The sequence below is a fragment of the Ceratocystis lukuohia genome (genome assembly GCF_044167205.1).
Source record: "Ceratocystis lukuohia strain C4212 chromosome Unknown Supercontig2_pilon, whole genome shotgun sequence".
Classification (NCBI taxonomy): Eukaryota; Fungi; Ascomycota; class Sordariomycetes; order Microascales; family Ceratocystidaceae; genus Ceratocystis; species Ceratocystis lukuohia.
This window is the reverse complement of record NW_027263521.1, coordinates 806,432-821,426: the sequence shown is the minus strand read 5'-3', so window position 1 is coordinate 821,426 and position 14,995 is coordinate 806,432. Positions and strand designations below refer to the sequence as shown.

At 47.7% G+C, this 14,995-nt stretch overlaps 5 protein-coding genes across 5 annotated transcripts; 3 read left to right on the top strand and 2 right to left on the bottom strand.

Moving 5' to 3' along the window:
* Positions 1–838: 838 nt before the first annotated feature.
* On the top strand, positions 839–3,825 carry HOO65_020215 (General negative regulator of transcription subunit 2; the record flags this gene model as incomplete). The annotated part of the gene is made up of 7 exons (XM_071006406.1): positions 839–1,031; positions 1,116–1,263; positions 2,258–2,838; positions 2,897–3,221; positions 3,286–3,489; positions 3,556–3,697; positions 3,760–3,825. 7 exons carry the CDS (start codon positions 839–841, stop codon positions 3,823–3,825), a joined length of 1,659 nt encoding a protein of 552 aa, XP_070860853.1.
* An 883-nt stretch (positions 3,826–4,708) lies between these two features.
* On the bottom strand, positions 4,709–5,264 carry HOO65_020214 (NACHT domain protein; the record flags this gene model as incomplete). Its single annotated transcript, XM_071007073.1, has 3 exons — positions 4,709–4,913; positions 4,980–5,004; positions 5,063–5,264. 3 exons carry the CDS (start codon positions 5,262–5,264, stop codon positions 4,709–4,711), a joined length of 432 nt encoding a protein of 143 aa, XP_070860852.1.
* A 2,686-nt stretch (positions 5,265–7,950) lies between these two features.
* HOO65_020213 (Leucine carboxyl methyltransferase 1) lies at positions 7,951–9,253 on the top strand (the record flags this gene model as incomplete). The annotated part of the gene is made up of 3 exons (XM_071006816.1): positions 7,951–8,221; positions 8,427–8,717; positions 8,763–9,253. 3 exons carry the CDS (start codon positions 7,951–7,953, stop codon positions 9,251–9,253), a joined length of 1,053 nt encoding a protein of 350 aa, XP_070860851.1.
* Positions 9,254–9,432: 179 nt separating this feature from the next.
* HOO65_020212 (AP-2 complex subunit sigma) lies at positions 9,433–12,922 on the bottom strand (the record flags this gene model as incomplete). The annotated part of the gene is made up of 7 exons (XM_071006350.1): positions 9,433–9,438; positions 9,498–10,223; positions 10,366–10,455; positions 11,064–11,335; positions 11,497–11,570; positions 11,983–12,809; positions 12,896–12,922. 7 exons carry the CDS (start codon positions 12,920–12,922, stop codon positions 9,433–9,435), a joined length of 2,022 nt encoding a protein of 673 aa, XP_070860850.1.
* A 702-nt stretch (positions 12,923–13,624) lies between these two features.
* Positions 13,625–14,640, top strand: HOO65_020211 (glycosyltransferase family 8 protein; the record flags this gene model as incomplete). The annotated part of the gene is made up of 2 exons (XM_071006932.1): positions 13,625–13,664; positions 13,727–14,640. 2 exons carry the CDS (start codon positions 13,625–13,627, stop codon positions 14,638–14,640), a joined length of 954 nt encoding a protein of 317 aa, XP_070860849.1.
* Positions 14,641–14,995: the final 355 nt, after the last annotated feature.

The following is a 14,995-nucleotide window of genomic DNA, read 5'->3' as shown; positions in this document are numbered from 1 at the left end:
CTTCCCGGTGGCCTTGTTTTCTTGTAGAATTCCGTTGCCTCGCCGGACTGTATGCATCTTTTTCCGATTCTTTTTTCATTTCTCGAAGAAGGAAGGCACGCGCGAAAAATCTAATTGCTCTTTCCTCTGTCAAACCCTCGTGACTTTGGATGAGCTGGCCTTTTAAAGCCCCCTCTTATTTTTCTCCTTTGCGTCCGGCTTTGGCCTCGTCTATTGCTGACTGTTTTGTTGAGCGTCGAACGTCGAACATCGAACGTCGTTAAATCTCGAATCTCGAATTATCAATCACTGCTTATTTTGTATCTGGAAATACTGATAGTATTTGCACCTTCACTTCTCGGAGAAGTTCATTGCTGTTTTCTGGCCATATTCCTAACTTCTCGACAATGAATCGCTCAGGTATGCCATGCTGCCACCTACGTTATCGTCATCCTCAATCATCACACCAGCTTTAATATCGTCTTCACTTTCCCATGGCCTGCTACAGGTTTACTTGACAGTATCTTCATTGATATGGGGTATCTTGTTATGTATCTCTGAGTTTGCTGCTTGCGTCTCTACATTTATTCAATAGCTCGGTGCCACTCAACCACTCCGCATGTACTTGGCTGCTTTTCGTATAATGGCAAGAATGCCATATAATCGCCTGAAGTTGGCCAAAATTGCGCCTAGAGCTGTGGACATCTGGCAGCTATTACGGCGCTTTAAATCAAACTATAGCTTGCTGCTGGAAGTGTTTGAGATTCAATGCGCCTGGCAGCTTGACTCCCACACAAAATAACCACAGGGAACTTATGCGACAATGGCGGTGGTCATGTCTGCCTTGATAACTATAACAATGAAATATTACTTCCAAACGCCTGGACTAACAAACTCATACCTTACTTCTTTAGGGTCGGTTCCTCAACAAATGCGAATGCCTGTTGGCTACGGCCAACAGTCACAGGCACAGTCTCAATCCCAGCAGCAACCTCAATCCCAGCAGCCCGGGCGTGCGGGCCCAAACCGTCTACCAAACGGCAATAAGATGGGTATGCGAAGCGACCTTTTTGTCGATGTCAGCTCGAATATGCTTGAGAAATACCTCTAACAAACAATATATAACCCAAATTTAGCCAATTCAGGATGGGCTTTTGGCGGCAGTGTCCCCATGGGTGCTCCTGGTATGCAGCCTACCTCTCGACCGTTAGGCCTAGGAGCCGGCAATGTGAGCTTTGCCCAGAGCTTAGGCGCAACTCAAGCAGCGAATCCCCTAGACCCATCGTAAGTATTTGTTTTTGATTTTTTTACCATTTCTTTTTACAAATTTCTTTTTGCAAAATATCTTGCTTTGGTGCCGTTGTATCCGTGGAAAGATATGATGCCAACCTGAGAAAGTCAAGAAGAAAGACGTATCCAGTGACTTACCACACTCAACATAAAATGCGAACCGATATGATATACATATGCAATGCTATGTATGTCGTGTTATGTGAGTGATGAGGCTCTCGTCTTATCTTCTTGGAACTGGGCTGCGTCTGCATCTGCATCTGCGTTCTGCAAGTGTGCGTCCTGTGGAGTAAACAGATTATCCCAACTCATGACAAATCCTGCACAAGCAAACTAGAAAGCAAGCAGCCGTTCGTATTCCCTGTCATCTCCATTCTACTTTGGCTAGGACGAACTGAAGTGCTCATAGTACTGCGCTTGAAAAGCTGGGTCTGGTAACTAGAGCTTGAAACCTATTTAGAAGGAAGTTTTCCCGTTTATTCCTTCTATTTCCTCCCTCTTCTTACTTCTAATTGCATCCTTCTATGGTCGCCTTTGCTATATATGCCTTATTCCGATTGTCCCTGAAATCGATAGGCAGAGCAAAGTGCCATCGACGAACTACTTGCCCAAAAACCTACAACAATAGCATTAGCAGTCCTCCGAAATATGGCCCCTCCATACCGCCAGAAGGCTAAGCCTATTTTATCACTGGAATACGGACGTTTTCAACTTCATGAAAAAAATCTTGGTCAGGGAATTGGAAATGCTCAGGCTGACGCCTTTGTATCACAAGAACGGCCTTACTCCTCTGTCTTGAAACATAGGCAACAAAAGGCGACTTCTACGAAGCTACAGTCAATACAAAAACTAGAGCAAGTTAACAAGCGTTATTTGCTGTTGAATCCTCACCATTTTTACCTTGCCGAGCTTCTAACCTAGTTTTCATATTTCGGAGTTTTACTGTTGTCATTTTGAACTGTACTAACATGCTAACTATGCGCCATAGTGACTTCCCCTCATTGTCGAATAACTCCCAGATGCAGAACACTGGTCATGCTTCGCTCTGGGCTACAAGCGCTGCTAACGGCCCTCGAAGCGTGGGTCCGATTCCTAGAGCGCCATCAACAACTTTGGCCTCACATATTGCCCAGCAAGAAGATCCATTTTCTCCAGGTGCAACCAGTGGTCGTTTAAATTCTGCTCAAGGCTCCTTCCGTTTTGGGAGCCAGGGAAATATGAATGTTGGGCAGCCTAGCCAGCCTCCTCAACAAATGCCCTCATCTAGCATTGATGACTTCCCTCCGTTAAACAATAGAGGTGGAACTACGAATGACTCCACCCAGATCCAGAATATGGGCTTCCAGGCTGTTGGTGGTCCCTCAGTGACGTCTTCGGGGCAGAATGCGCAAAGCGCACAAAGTCGTAGCGGGAATGGTCTACTGAATGCGCTGTCTGCTAACAACAATAGCAACAACAGTAATGGTGCTACCAATGCTAATGTTGGCAACAGCAATTCCAACAGTAACGGGAGTGGAAGCGGCAATAACAATGGTATGAACAACCGAATAATGGCCTCTAATGGAGCTAGTAAGCATCCTAGTATTTCAATATCGATTGTATATGCGGTTTACTGACACACATCTAGCTACGTCATCTAGACATCAGGAGCAAAGACCTAGTGTGTCGGACGACAAAGAGGCACCGACTAGTATTTCGGATAGCAGACATCCCCACGGTGCTATTGGTAATAATGATCAAAGCCGGAAGTCATCTATTGCCGACGACAACAACGGAGTGGTGCCTCCTTCAGAAGCCCAAATGGAAATACATGATCCTTTAGGTACCATGCCTGAAGCTGATAAGTGGGGCTTAAAGGGCCTTACAACGTTAATGGAGAGATATCCTGACTACAATGCTATGCTCTCTGGAATTGACGTGACTCAATTGGGTCTTGACCTGGCAAGCACAGAGTATGTTATGCGGTAGCTATGAATATGGTGGGAGGAGAGGATAGAAGATTGCTAACTATGTTAGGATGATTTCGACGCAAAACTACTCTCTATTCGATGATATGCTACCTTACCCAGCGATATCTAAGTTTAGACTACCGGAGTGCTACAACGTTACGAACGTGCAATCCATTGAGCAAGTAATCCGGAGTTTCAACGAAGAGTCCTTGTTCTGGATATTCTACTCGTGTCCAGCGGATGTTCGTCAGCATATGGCGGCAGCGGAGCTGTAAGTTGAGAAGGGAGTATATAAGCAAAGGAAAAGAAGTTTCAGGAGGCTAACACTGGGGGACAGCCACTCACGCAACTGGAGATGGCACAAGAAGATGTGCATTTGGATCACCAAGGATGAAATCATGGTGCCGCAAGCAATAAATGCAAACGAAGAGCGTGGCTTCTACATAGTCTGGGACACAAACTACTGGAGGAAGGAACGCGTACGTATATGCTTTAACTCTGATAAGCGTAGACAACCACTGACATGATTTGGTGTTTTTAGAGAGAGCTTTTGCTATCATATTCTGACTTGGAAACGCCCAACACCCCCGTCCCACCCCAGGCATAAACATAACGATTTATATAGCAATGGGAGATAGCTAGCCACGACCTGGTGCTGATGCTGGCGGATGGGGTATAGGCGTGATTCCGAATCAGCTGAGTCAGAGGGCTAAGTATAACCTCATTTGCTTGTATAGTTATGTTAAGGCTGGTATGTCTTCAAGGTGCGGTGTTTGCTTATTTTTCTTTATAATGATTCGCCGATCTTACAGGGGACATTGTTATACCAGGTGGCAAGCCAGATAAATGTGACTTTAGAGACTACGGATAAGTCAATAATCCGCCAGTCTAGTTTTCTAAGAGGACTCACGATATGCATGGTGTGTAGTGTGTAGTATCTATTGGCCTATTGGCAGCTGCATGTTACCCCGATGAAATAATTTGAGCCTAGGACTGGGATTAGCCGATTAACAGGAGCAAGTTGGGGTCCAGGTACAATGACAAGTCCTTGACGATCAAGTACGCGACTATAAGACTTCAAGCTTGGCAAAAGTTGCTTGCTGGGGTGTTGTGGTTAAGAGTGGAAAGTAGCCATGTCATTTGGTATAGATATGTTATGGCATAAACGACAAGAATTCCTGAAGTGGACTGCCGACACCATTGCAGCCAATCAAATATCCACAGGATTCCTTGCCTCTTTATTTCGTCTGTGTAGTAGCTCTTGCCTGTTGGGGGTTAAAATCTAATGAATTGGGATCCTTTGTGTAACCTGGTATGACACGGAAGGATTCTGTTACCGAGACAGCATAACAGGGAGTATAGAAATGGGTGGCAGTCTCAACTAGTATAAGGCGTCGTCATTTTGCTGACATGTTCTTCGAGCCCTCCGCCTACCTGTTCTAGGGTACTTGGGCCTTTATTCGAAAAGAGGACGCCTTTCTACTTTCAAGTTAGAGAGTCTCTCGGCCATGATTGCGACGCCTCCATAGATTAGTGACATAGCTTGGTAAGGGCTCCATATGCTTTAGGATCTGGACACAGAGTGACGCAAGAACATCGTATACAGTGTAATCTTTAGTATAGATAATGTAAAAGTACGCAAACTGGTATTCTTTCTCAGCAGTGTATCTGCGAACTTCGTTGATGATAGAAGATCTGTCTCATATATGTTAGCTAAAACACAACGTGACCAATGCCACAATATATGGGCTTGGAACTTACACCAAGATGGTTTCCCCAACGCCAGCTGTTTTGTCAAGTCTTAATAGCTAGTCTCTCACTTACAATAGGGCTTCTTTACTCACCTGATCCTCTGTACCATAGTCGATTGTCTTGATGACAGAGCCAGTCATTGAAGCAGGGAGAAGCCAAGAGCCACTCGCCAGCGACACGATCGCTATCGTCTGCTTTCTCATTGCCTTCCTTAAGGTGGGCTTCAGTTCGCTTTTTCTCATGCGTGATTTGTGGGTTAATAGTCGTGATCCATTTACACGTCTTTACCGTCATTTCGTTTTTCTTCTTCATCTCAGATAAGACTTTTTGAAGAATGTCGAGCGGTTGTCACGATAATGCGGTTTTTGGTTGGTGTTTGAAAAGAGATAGCAGGGTCTTTCTTCCGCCCGCTGAGCCATTTTAGGACTCTTTATAGTCAAAAGCAACGCCAAGCGAGACGTAGTGGGCAGACAGCAGTCTACCAGTTGTATACATTGAAAGTCAATTGCGTTGCATCATTAGCCGCACTGCCTGGCTAGCTGTACGGCCAAGTCAGCCTGACCCTATCAAAGACGCAGAATTAACCGCCGTCAAGCTTCTCAGCCCAACGAGAGCGTCTCTCGGAAATTTCTAACAAGGTATTGATAGGCCGGACATGATGAGTGTCCGTATTCAATCCACATAGAACAACATTTACACCGCTACAATGTCAGATAACAACGGATAGACCCCTGAGAACAGATCCAAGGGAGTGGTGTGATGGTGTCTTTTATCAGATACAATTGGCAGTTTGAAACATAGCTATGAAGTTATTGGAGTTGTAGTTCTGCGTTTGCTGCTCAGTCGGCTACTCAAGGTTGCAACAGGATTACATGGCCGCTTTCTCCTTCTGTTGGGCAGCAATGAAGTAAGGATACTCCGGCCAGGTCGGTCGCTGATGAAGCTTCGATAATGGGTATTTGTTGGCCGAGGCCTAATGTAGGGTCAAAAGTAAATATACTGTACCCAACAGTCCACATACTCAGATGTTACTGGGCTGCCATTGTACAGCAGCATCAAGGCATTAAGGTTAGGCCAAGTCTACACTTTTGGCTCAAGTGGCGCAAGCTAAACAAAGAAGTGTCTAACAAAACGATGGGCTAGAAACGACAACCTAGAGCTAAGAGCATCCTCACGCCCTACCATAAATGATAAAATCATCGCATCTAGAATTATGGCTGCCCCTCTTTTGCTGTCATCTCCATAGCCATAGTCAGCTAATCCAATCCAGAAAGCTTCGACAAACGGAATGTCTGTGCCAGTGATCTATAATTTCCCCTTGATTTGTGGCTGAGGTACTTGCGCCTCTTGCCAAGTGCGCCTCGGCAACAGTCTTAGAAGCTCCCAAGGCACACAGGGACCGCACAGCGCACTTATCGAACGGACTAAAATGGACGCAGCATCTCGCATCCAGACACTGTCGATATAGGCGTTATCTAACCCTGTTGCACAGTACTGTGTTGATACTGCGGGAGATGGCGTACCAACAAGGTGGCCGTTCGGGCCGTAGCCTATAGAGTTCCAGAACTGCCTACCGTCGGCCCAATGAGAGGCGCTTCTCCAAAATGACCAACGGGGTGGGTATTGATGGACACGCTATAATTCATGGTCGCATGCGCTTTATCATAGCCCAGTTCATTATGTCTTGATGGAATCAACTATCAGTAGATCTACCTCCAGTGACAGAACCGTGGCGGATGCAAAATAATTGTTTCAACCACGCCAAGTAGTAGAATTAAACAAATCCACGGGATCATTGGGGTTGTAATTGTTTTCCTTCTTCTCTGTAGCTGTTTAGACGGGGCTGAAAAGTCTTTTTCTGCTCAGTACGCCTGGTCAGGCAGCAATTGAAGAATGAACCCCTCTTCATGTTGCTTGCAAATGCATACATCAGCCCATGCAAGTTGGTTGCTGAGACCAGCGCTCCAAGCCTACTACTGGGCTAGTGGTAGTTATCATATGCTAAACCGACCATATATCCGTATTATAGGAAGGCCTAGCTTTCAGTGCGCGGTGGGATCCACGTGTACTCTCTCTCCATCTCCAATATCGAGCCCGAAGTGAGACTAATACGCGCTTTTCCTGTCGAAGATCCGTGGGCCAGCTCTAGCCAAACCGACATCGTTTGATCCAAGTAGCTCCCGTAGACAGCAAGTAAATTAAAGTTCAGCGTCAAGGGGTGAGGCCAAGTCTAGACTTGCTCAGTATTTTACTTGTAGTGCGTACCTCTTAACGACTGTATTAGGTCTTGACAATGCTACCTTTCTCAGCTTCTGTGTTAGGGTTGAGCGTGAGGGTCCATATGGTAGCAACTCTATCTTGAAACCCCTAAACCCAGGCAACCCTAACATATCTATAATAGGCTTGTGACACTCGCTGTAGAGCCTTTTGCTCCGTTTCGTAACAAACCAATACCCATTGTTGAAAAGCAATCAAGTAGGGAAATCCTAATCAGATGGCTCACAAATACATGTATCAACTAAAGCATGCTTGATGACTAACTGCAGTAATTTAGGTCTAGCCTGGAGCTGGTGGTAATTATTATATGGCAAGCACACTCACGTGTATATTTTCTCAAATAGCGCATAGCTTCAGAGATATCTTCAGATACATGATTTTGTCAATGTAGACATCTATTTCAAGCCGAAAGCATCAATAAATAAGCAGCAGTTATACTCGTCTTCCTGTTGACATCATATCTACATCAGAATAGAGACCCACTTTTATGAATGCCCCACTTTATAGGTGAAGCTCAAGTCGCACAAGCTAGACAACAAATTGTGTTCACATCAAGACAATGCCATTGAAACAATAGCATAATCACTAAGTCTTGCCCCCAAATACTGTGGTCGTCATACCTGAAGTCATCGCCATCCTCTTTTTGCCGCCATCTCCAAGGCTGTATTCAGAAAATAGCCTCCAAAACGCAGTAGCGAACAAAATGTCTGCCCCGTCTATCCCGAACCTCCTCTCGCTTCGTGGCCGAGGCACTGGTGCCTCTCGTCGAGGACGTCCCGGCGGCAGCAACATCGGGGGCTCTCAGAGCGCGCGAGGGTCGCGCGATGCCGTGGTCCAGGGAACTGATACAGACGCAGCAGTCTCGCGTCTAAGTGCTGTCGAAGTGGGGTATTTAGCGGACCCGTTTGCACAGTACTTTGTTGGTACAGTAGGGGCTGGTGCACCAACAAGGCGGCTACCGATCATTAATAGAGGTAAGCCTTAGGTACTAATATTTCAGGTCACGAGGGCCCTTGTCGCTGTGCTACATGCAGTGTAGACGGGCTGGAATTCGCGAATATGCGAGCAGAGATGCTATTCGTTTATGGCTACCCGATGAACTACAAGACATGCAAATTTCACTAACATCTCCCCTTTACTCTTTTTTTTCAGGCACATACACACGCACAACCGCATTAGACCGGCTTGTTAAGGGCTTCCTACAGAGCAATTCTAGCAGTGAGAAGCAAATCATCTCCCTAGGCGCGGGAACCGACACACGCAGCCTGCGGCTCTTCTCACAACCATCAACCAGCACAGGCTTAGTCTACCACGAAATCGACTTCTCTATAGCCACTGCACAGAAGCTGGTCACCGTGCAGAGTCATCCAGCGCTGCAGCGCGTGTTCCAATCCACAGCCGAGATTTCTCATGAAACAACAGAGGACCAGCCAGTAGCTGTAAAGTCCTGGTCTAGCGCTCCAGCGCTAGGTGGACAGTATTTCTGTCATGGCGTAGACCTACGACAACTAATAGGCACAGCTGGACGCAGAGCCATGGATCTCACAGGCCTACGGACAGATATTCCGACGCTACTACTATCCGAGTGCTGTCTATGCTACCTTGAGACACATGAGGCTCAGGCCGTCATAGCATACTTTACTAGCCGCATCAACGATGTGGGAATCGCACTGTATGAACCGATTAGACCCGACGATGCATTTGGCCGCATGATGGTCTGGAATCTAGCGGCGCGCCAAATCAGTATGCCAACTTTATATGAATTCAAAACGCCACGCGACCAGGAACTACGGCTAAGCCAGGCAGGTTTCAATACGGTACATGCAGAAACCATAGAGAGGCTGTGGGGCCGCTGGGTGACGGAAGAGGAGAAGACAAGAGTCGATAGCCTAGAGGGTTTAGACGAAGTCGAAGAGTGGAATCTACTGGCAGACCATTACGTGATAGCATGGGGGTGGAAGGGAGCTGGCTTCTCTCAATGGGAAGGGTCCAACTTGGCTGCTTGAGTGTCACGGACAAGAAAACCCCATATTACGAATGGGCAAACTAGTAAGAGTCCTATTACAAAGACAAACTAGTCGACAATACTAATACCAACACCGACTCCGGAACGCCAGGCTGTAAAAAAAGACCCAAACAAGAAACAAACCAGCACATAGTAGATAAAGAGGGCACAGCTTCCAAATTAGAACTGGATAAATCAATGTTAGCATACTGGTCAGAGGCCTCTTCGCCGATGTCTAGACTCACAATGTTCAAAGGCATGCTGTGCTTCAAGCGCGTGCCGCCCAACATTGCACGTGTCTTCTTAGGCCTCTCCTGTAGCCTGCGGTACGCTTCCTGTACATGGCGTGGCTCAACAGGCACGCGGCCCTCGCTAGGCAAATCAAACAGGCCGCCCTGGAACAGCTTGCGCTTCTTTGGGTTATCGCCGCCACTCTGCGCCTTAAGCAGATCCTCGTGCTCCTTGATACGCAGGGCATTTTCCGTCAGGTACTGCACCATCTCGTAGGTAAGGAAGCCGAGGATATCGACAATATCATCAGATGGCTTGCTGTCAGTCACAAGGCCAAAGCCGGCCCATTCGCGGAAGCGCTTGCCCTTACGGTACGTGAATGAGGCTTGGCGGTACTCGGACCACGTGACATACTCGTCTTTAGTCATGGCCTTAGTGCGCTCATCAGCCTTACGCAGGCGTTGCAGCGTGAGGTAATTGAGTTCTTCTTCCTCTTCGTCCTCTTCGTCATCGCGCTCTGGTACTTCCTGGCTATAGAACGAGGCAGGTTCCCAAGGCATTCCAACCTTGGCCTTTTTGTTCTTTTTAGCCGCCTCATCAACCGGCGGCGCTACAGCATCATCAGCTCCGCCAATGTCGTCGCCTCCACCCTTGTCGTCCGAATCTTTAACGTTCTTGCGCACATCCTTCCACGAGAGAAAGGTCCGCAGCCGAGATACTTTAGCTTGGTCGTGGCGAATCTGGAATATCAGGTCGTTTATAGTTATAGAACGAGAACCGCGACGTGCAGCAAGCTCGGTGCTAGTACGGAGCTACAAACAAGGCTGAGGTTAGAAACAGACTGCTACCAGATTCAGGAAGTAAAGCCGGTCATGACTGTACCAATTCGACGACTTGCTGTCGCACAATATCTTCAATGATTCCAGTGGTTTCTACAGATGGCTCGGCAGTCTCACCAGAGACGTACATCATCTAAGGCAGAACGCAGAAGTTAGCAGAAAGACTTCACCCCCCCCCCCCCCTAGGCCAACATGGAGTCTAAATCATTAGGAGAAGCTCACCTGGCTAATCTCCTGCCGGTACTTATACGTGCGTTCGGAAGACATTTTCTCCACGAGTATCGCCAGAAAATTACCTAATAGAAGCGGGATAAATATGCAACACGGGCCACAATTTCGCAGGTCTTTAATGACGTCGTTGTGGAGAGGGAAGAAGGCGTGATGATCTTAGCTTGGAGTTTGGCCTTGTTTCCATTCAGCCTTCGCGCCGGCTAATCCACGGGTAAACCGATAAGACCAATGATAAGCCGCCGAGAGCTGTTACATAACTAGTCGGCAAACTACAACTACATTTATACAAGACTGAGGCAAAGGCCTATTTTGCATAACCCATTATATTATATTCAGAAAAGCAGGAAGGAAGATTAAACCCCCAAAAACGGGAAAACGAAAAAGAAAAACAAACGCCATGATATCCGACATCAAGCCGCAATTCTCCACGTGTTCTGTCTATTTGGCCCCCCGGCCCTCGACTCGTGTTCACTCCAACTTATCCAGATGTTCTAACCGCGTTAAAACGACCTGTTTACTCGTCTCCTCGATCTCACCAGCCAGAAACACCTCGTCCAGAATAGCGTAGACCTTGTAGAAATTGAAGACCAGATCCAACTCGCAGACATTGCCGAAGAATGAGTCGAGCACCTCAACGAAGAAGTGAATGGCCTCGAGGTAGGCCAACTCGTTGTCATTGGTGTCGACACACGCGCAGAAGAAGAGGCCGGCGTATCGCCGGTAGACGATCTTGTTGTTGCGGAACTCGACAAAGTTGGATTGGTATTTCTGGTCGCGCGGAGCTACGAGGCGGTGAATCTGCGGCGGGAGAGAAGGCGAGAAAGAAGCGCATGGCACGGGTTAGCAAACTAATACGCTACTAAGAATCTTGTAATATGGCAGGCAGCAAGAACTTACCTCGCCTTTGAGCTTCACCTTCTCCTCGTCGCTGTAAGGCACGTACCACTTGGCCAACCGGGTCTTGCCCCTAATCCCAGACCCGTTGTGTTAGCTCCTTGGAAATTGTGCTGGCTGGGCCTGTGGTAGCCATTAGAGCTATCAATAATGCGCTAGCTTACTGTCGATTCTGAATCAAAATAAATGACAACATGGCAGCGGACTTCTATCGCGTTATCAAGGGTAGAAAACAAGGCAACAAGTGCTTGATTGTCTCCAAGCTTTCCGGTCGCAAGTGAGAAACGACTTGGAAAGAACGCTTATGGAACATGTTCTACCTCTATTTAGCCGATGTTAGTTTAGGGTTAGGGTATGATATCATCGCCTTGTTGGTGATCTTGGGTTCACTATGCAGGCAAATATTTAATGAGTGCTGGCTACGAGGTGTAGGACGGTATTGAATGGGACAGGAAAAGAATAAAGATGCACAAAACAGCGTCCCTCGGCCCATCTCTACATCAGCCGACGTCTCTATTTCTTCAATGCCGCAAACCTTCGTTCTAACTCTGAAATGTCGGGGACTTTGCCTTCTGGCCCTGGCTTTTTTGCTGCAGAAGGCTTCTTTGCTTTAATTGCTAAGCCTGTCAACTCTTTAGAGTCAAGCGTGACTTTGGGATGCACATTGTCGGTCGACATTTTTGGCGGCGCTATCCGCAGCGGCGACCGGGCCCCGATATCTGCTGGGGGTGAGACTTCGCTGAGTGCTAGTTGCTCCTGTTCCGCCTTGGACAAGGCTTTTTCCGCACTCCCGCCGCCGCCGCCGCCGCTGCCGCCGTCCTCATCACCTGACTCTGCATCTTTCACTGGCGACTGCTCTGGCCATAACACACCATACGCCTTGGCAATCTCCTCTAGGTATCCCTGTACTAGCTCCTCGCGCGGTGGTGTGACCTGCAACTTCTTGACGACGTTGGGGCTGACGCGCCCATTAGCATTTGTCGTTGCTGACAAGACAAACTCCTTGCCGAAACGTTCGGCTAGAAGTGTGCGTACGGTCTGGAGCTCCTTAACCTCGGTCTTGGGAGCGGCGTAAATGAGGCTGTGCACGGCTTCTTCGAGCCCTGGATCGCATGGGCCCGAACCCTCAAGCAGGCCGGCCCGCGCGAGCAGCAGCTCGCAATATAGCTCAAGCAGCTCATGCAGCTCACTAATAATGTCGGTACGGATTATATTCTCGACGCGGATACGTGCAGATTCGATCTTGCCCTGCTCTAGCAGTTGGGCCATGGCGCGGCGGTTTGTTTTTGAGAGACTGTCATCTCGTTGCTGGATCATGCGGAGCCGCGCGATGGCGAGCTTAAGCTGGACCTTGAGCTTTGTCTAATGGAAGAAGAAGAGAAACGACGGAGGTAGTCAGTAGGTAGCTCCTCGAGTGACATTGCAAGGGCTAGAAAAGATGTGCTTACTGTGTAAGATAAGTATGGTGGCGCCATTTTCAATATAAAAGTTGCGATGGCGCAAAAGCAGACTAGGGATATTTATCTTGCAACAGGTCGATCGTTGAGCTCTTTGTCAGGCTATGAAGCTACACACTTTTGAGGTCTTTGTACAGTAAGCAGGCAGCCTTTGTGTTACTAGCGGCACTGTTTGATGACGGGCTATTAGTGGGTTTAGCGGGGGCTATCTTATCGCTGACTGGTAGGAGCTGGGATCATGTGCTACTTGAGTTTAGGGTTAATTTCACGATAAGTGAGGTTACCATTAGTAAACTTTAGCGTAAGAAACTTGGATTTATCGGAATAAATGTCGGTTGCGCCTCGTACTCCTGAGATTTTACTGTCTGCAAGTAGCAGGAGGAGACGGACGCCTCATGCATATCCTGCTACATTTATCCAGCTATCAGGTGGTTTCCTTGGGTAATATGTAGTGTAATGTAGCCTAAAACCATAACTAGCGTTTCTAGTGCTATGTAGACGTGATGCGACGCGGCGATGATGACATATTGTCCTGTGATTGGTAGGTTTACATCTAACAATTGCTTGCGTGTTTGTCTAACCTGCATTCGTCTTCCTTTGACTAGTTAGTCTCCTGCCCCCGCTGTCGGTATTTCTCTTCTCTTCTTCTCTCTTCTTGCCCGTTAACTCTTAAGCTGTTCGAATTTCCCCCACGTGCTTCTGTCATTTACCACGACTGCAATGAGACTTGTTAGGCCCAAGACCACTGGCGGGGACAAAGGTACATCTTGTTTCCTCCACTATATCCACCCACGATTCTAATAACTTCTAATCCATCGCTAGTGTGGGCTGTCCTGCTGACCAACGAAACGTACTTGCCTGGTGTTCTCGCCCTTGCGCACTCGCTGCGGTCTGTTGGCTCTGCCTATGGACTTATTGTGCTATACACTGACACGCTCCCGTCTAAAGTGCTCTCAGCGCTCTCCGCACGTTTTATTGACACACAACTCATCGACTATATAAGACCGGCCAATGGACCGAACTACAGCAACGATCCACGTTTTAACGATTGCTGGACGAAGCTGGCAGCATTTAGTCTAACGCAGTATGAGCGTGTGGTGCAGCTAGATGCAGACATGCTGGTTCTCCAGAACATGGACGAGCTGATGACACTGCCTCTTGACTCTGCTACAGAAGCTTCTAAAGGCATTAGCACACGAGTCCTGGCCGCTGGTCATGCATGCGTATGTAACCCGCTGCACAAAAAGCACTACCCAACCGATTGGGTGCCAAGCAACTGTGCCTTTACAACCCAGCATGGGACTCCTGAGACAGCACACCAGATAGCACCGGCATGCAATGCATCACCGATGGGCTATCTCAACGGCGGACTCCTAGTGTTGGTGCCATCAGCAGCACTGTGGGAGCGCATCCTGAACTACATGCACGCGAACGCGTCAGGAATGGGATTTGCTGATCAAAGTGTGCTATCGGAGCTGTTTGCCGGGCGTTGGGTGCCCCTGCCGTACATTTACAATGCCCTGCGTACGATGCGCTGGGAGGGCGTCCATGAAGTCATTTGGCGTGATGACAAGGTCAAGAACCTACACTACATTTTGGATCCGAAACCGTGGGCGGCTCAGACTGGTGAAGTTGGCATGCGTCTAGAGAAAGATCCGACATACCAATGGTGGGTAGATCTCGATCAGCAACGCAAAACTTGGGACAAGAATAACGGAATCACCGATGGACTGTGAGAAGTTTGCATAGTGGAGCGGCAAGAGATGGTGGCTACAGAAGATATCAAGATTGTGATGTAATAGTGTGGTGTAATAAGAAAAAGCCTACACTGTACATTGACATAGAAACGCAGATGTGGTTATTGAAAAGGTGCAACGAGAAATCCCAAACAGAAAAACAAGGCGTGTATAGGCGCAGTAGATATGCGCAGCAGTCTGGTTCAGTTAGAAGGCATACGAAAACAAAAGAAAACTAAACGACAATCATAAGTAGAACGCTGGGAGGATAAAAAAGAAAAAGAGAAAGAAAAGAAGAGCAAGCAAGACTGTAAAAAGCCCTGCCCTCATTTGTATTTCTATGCATTTAGTCTGT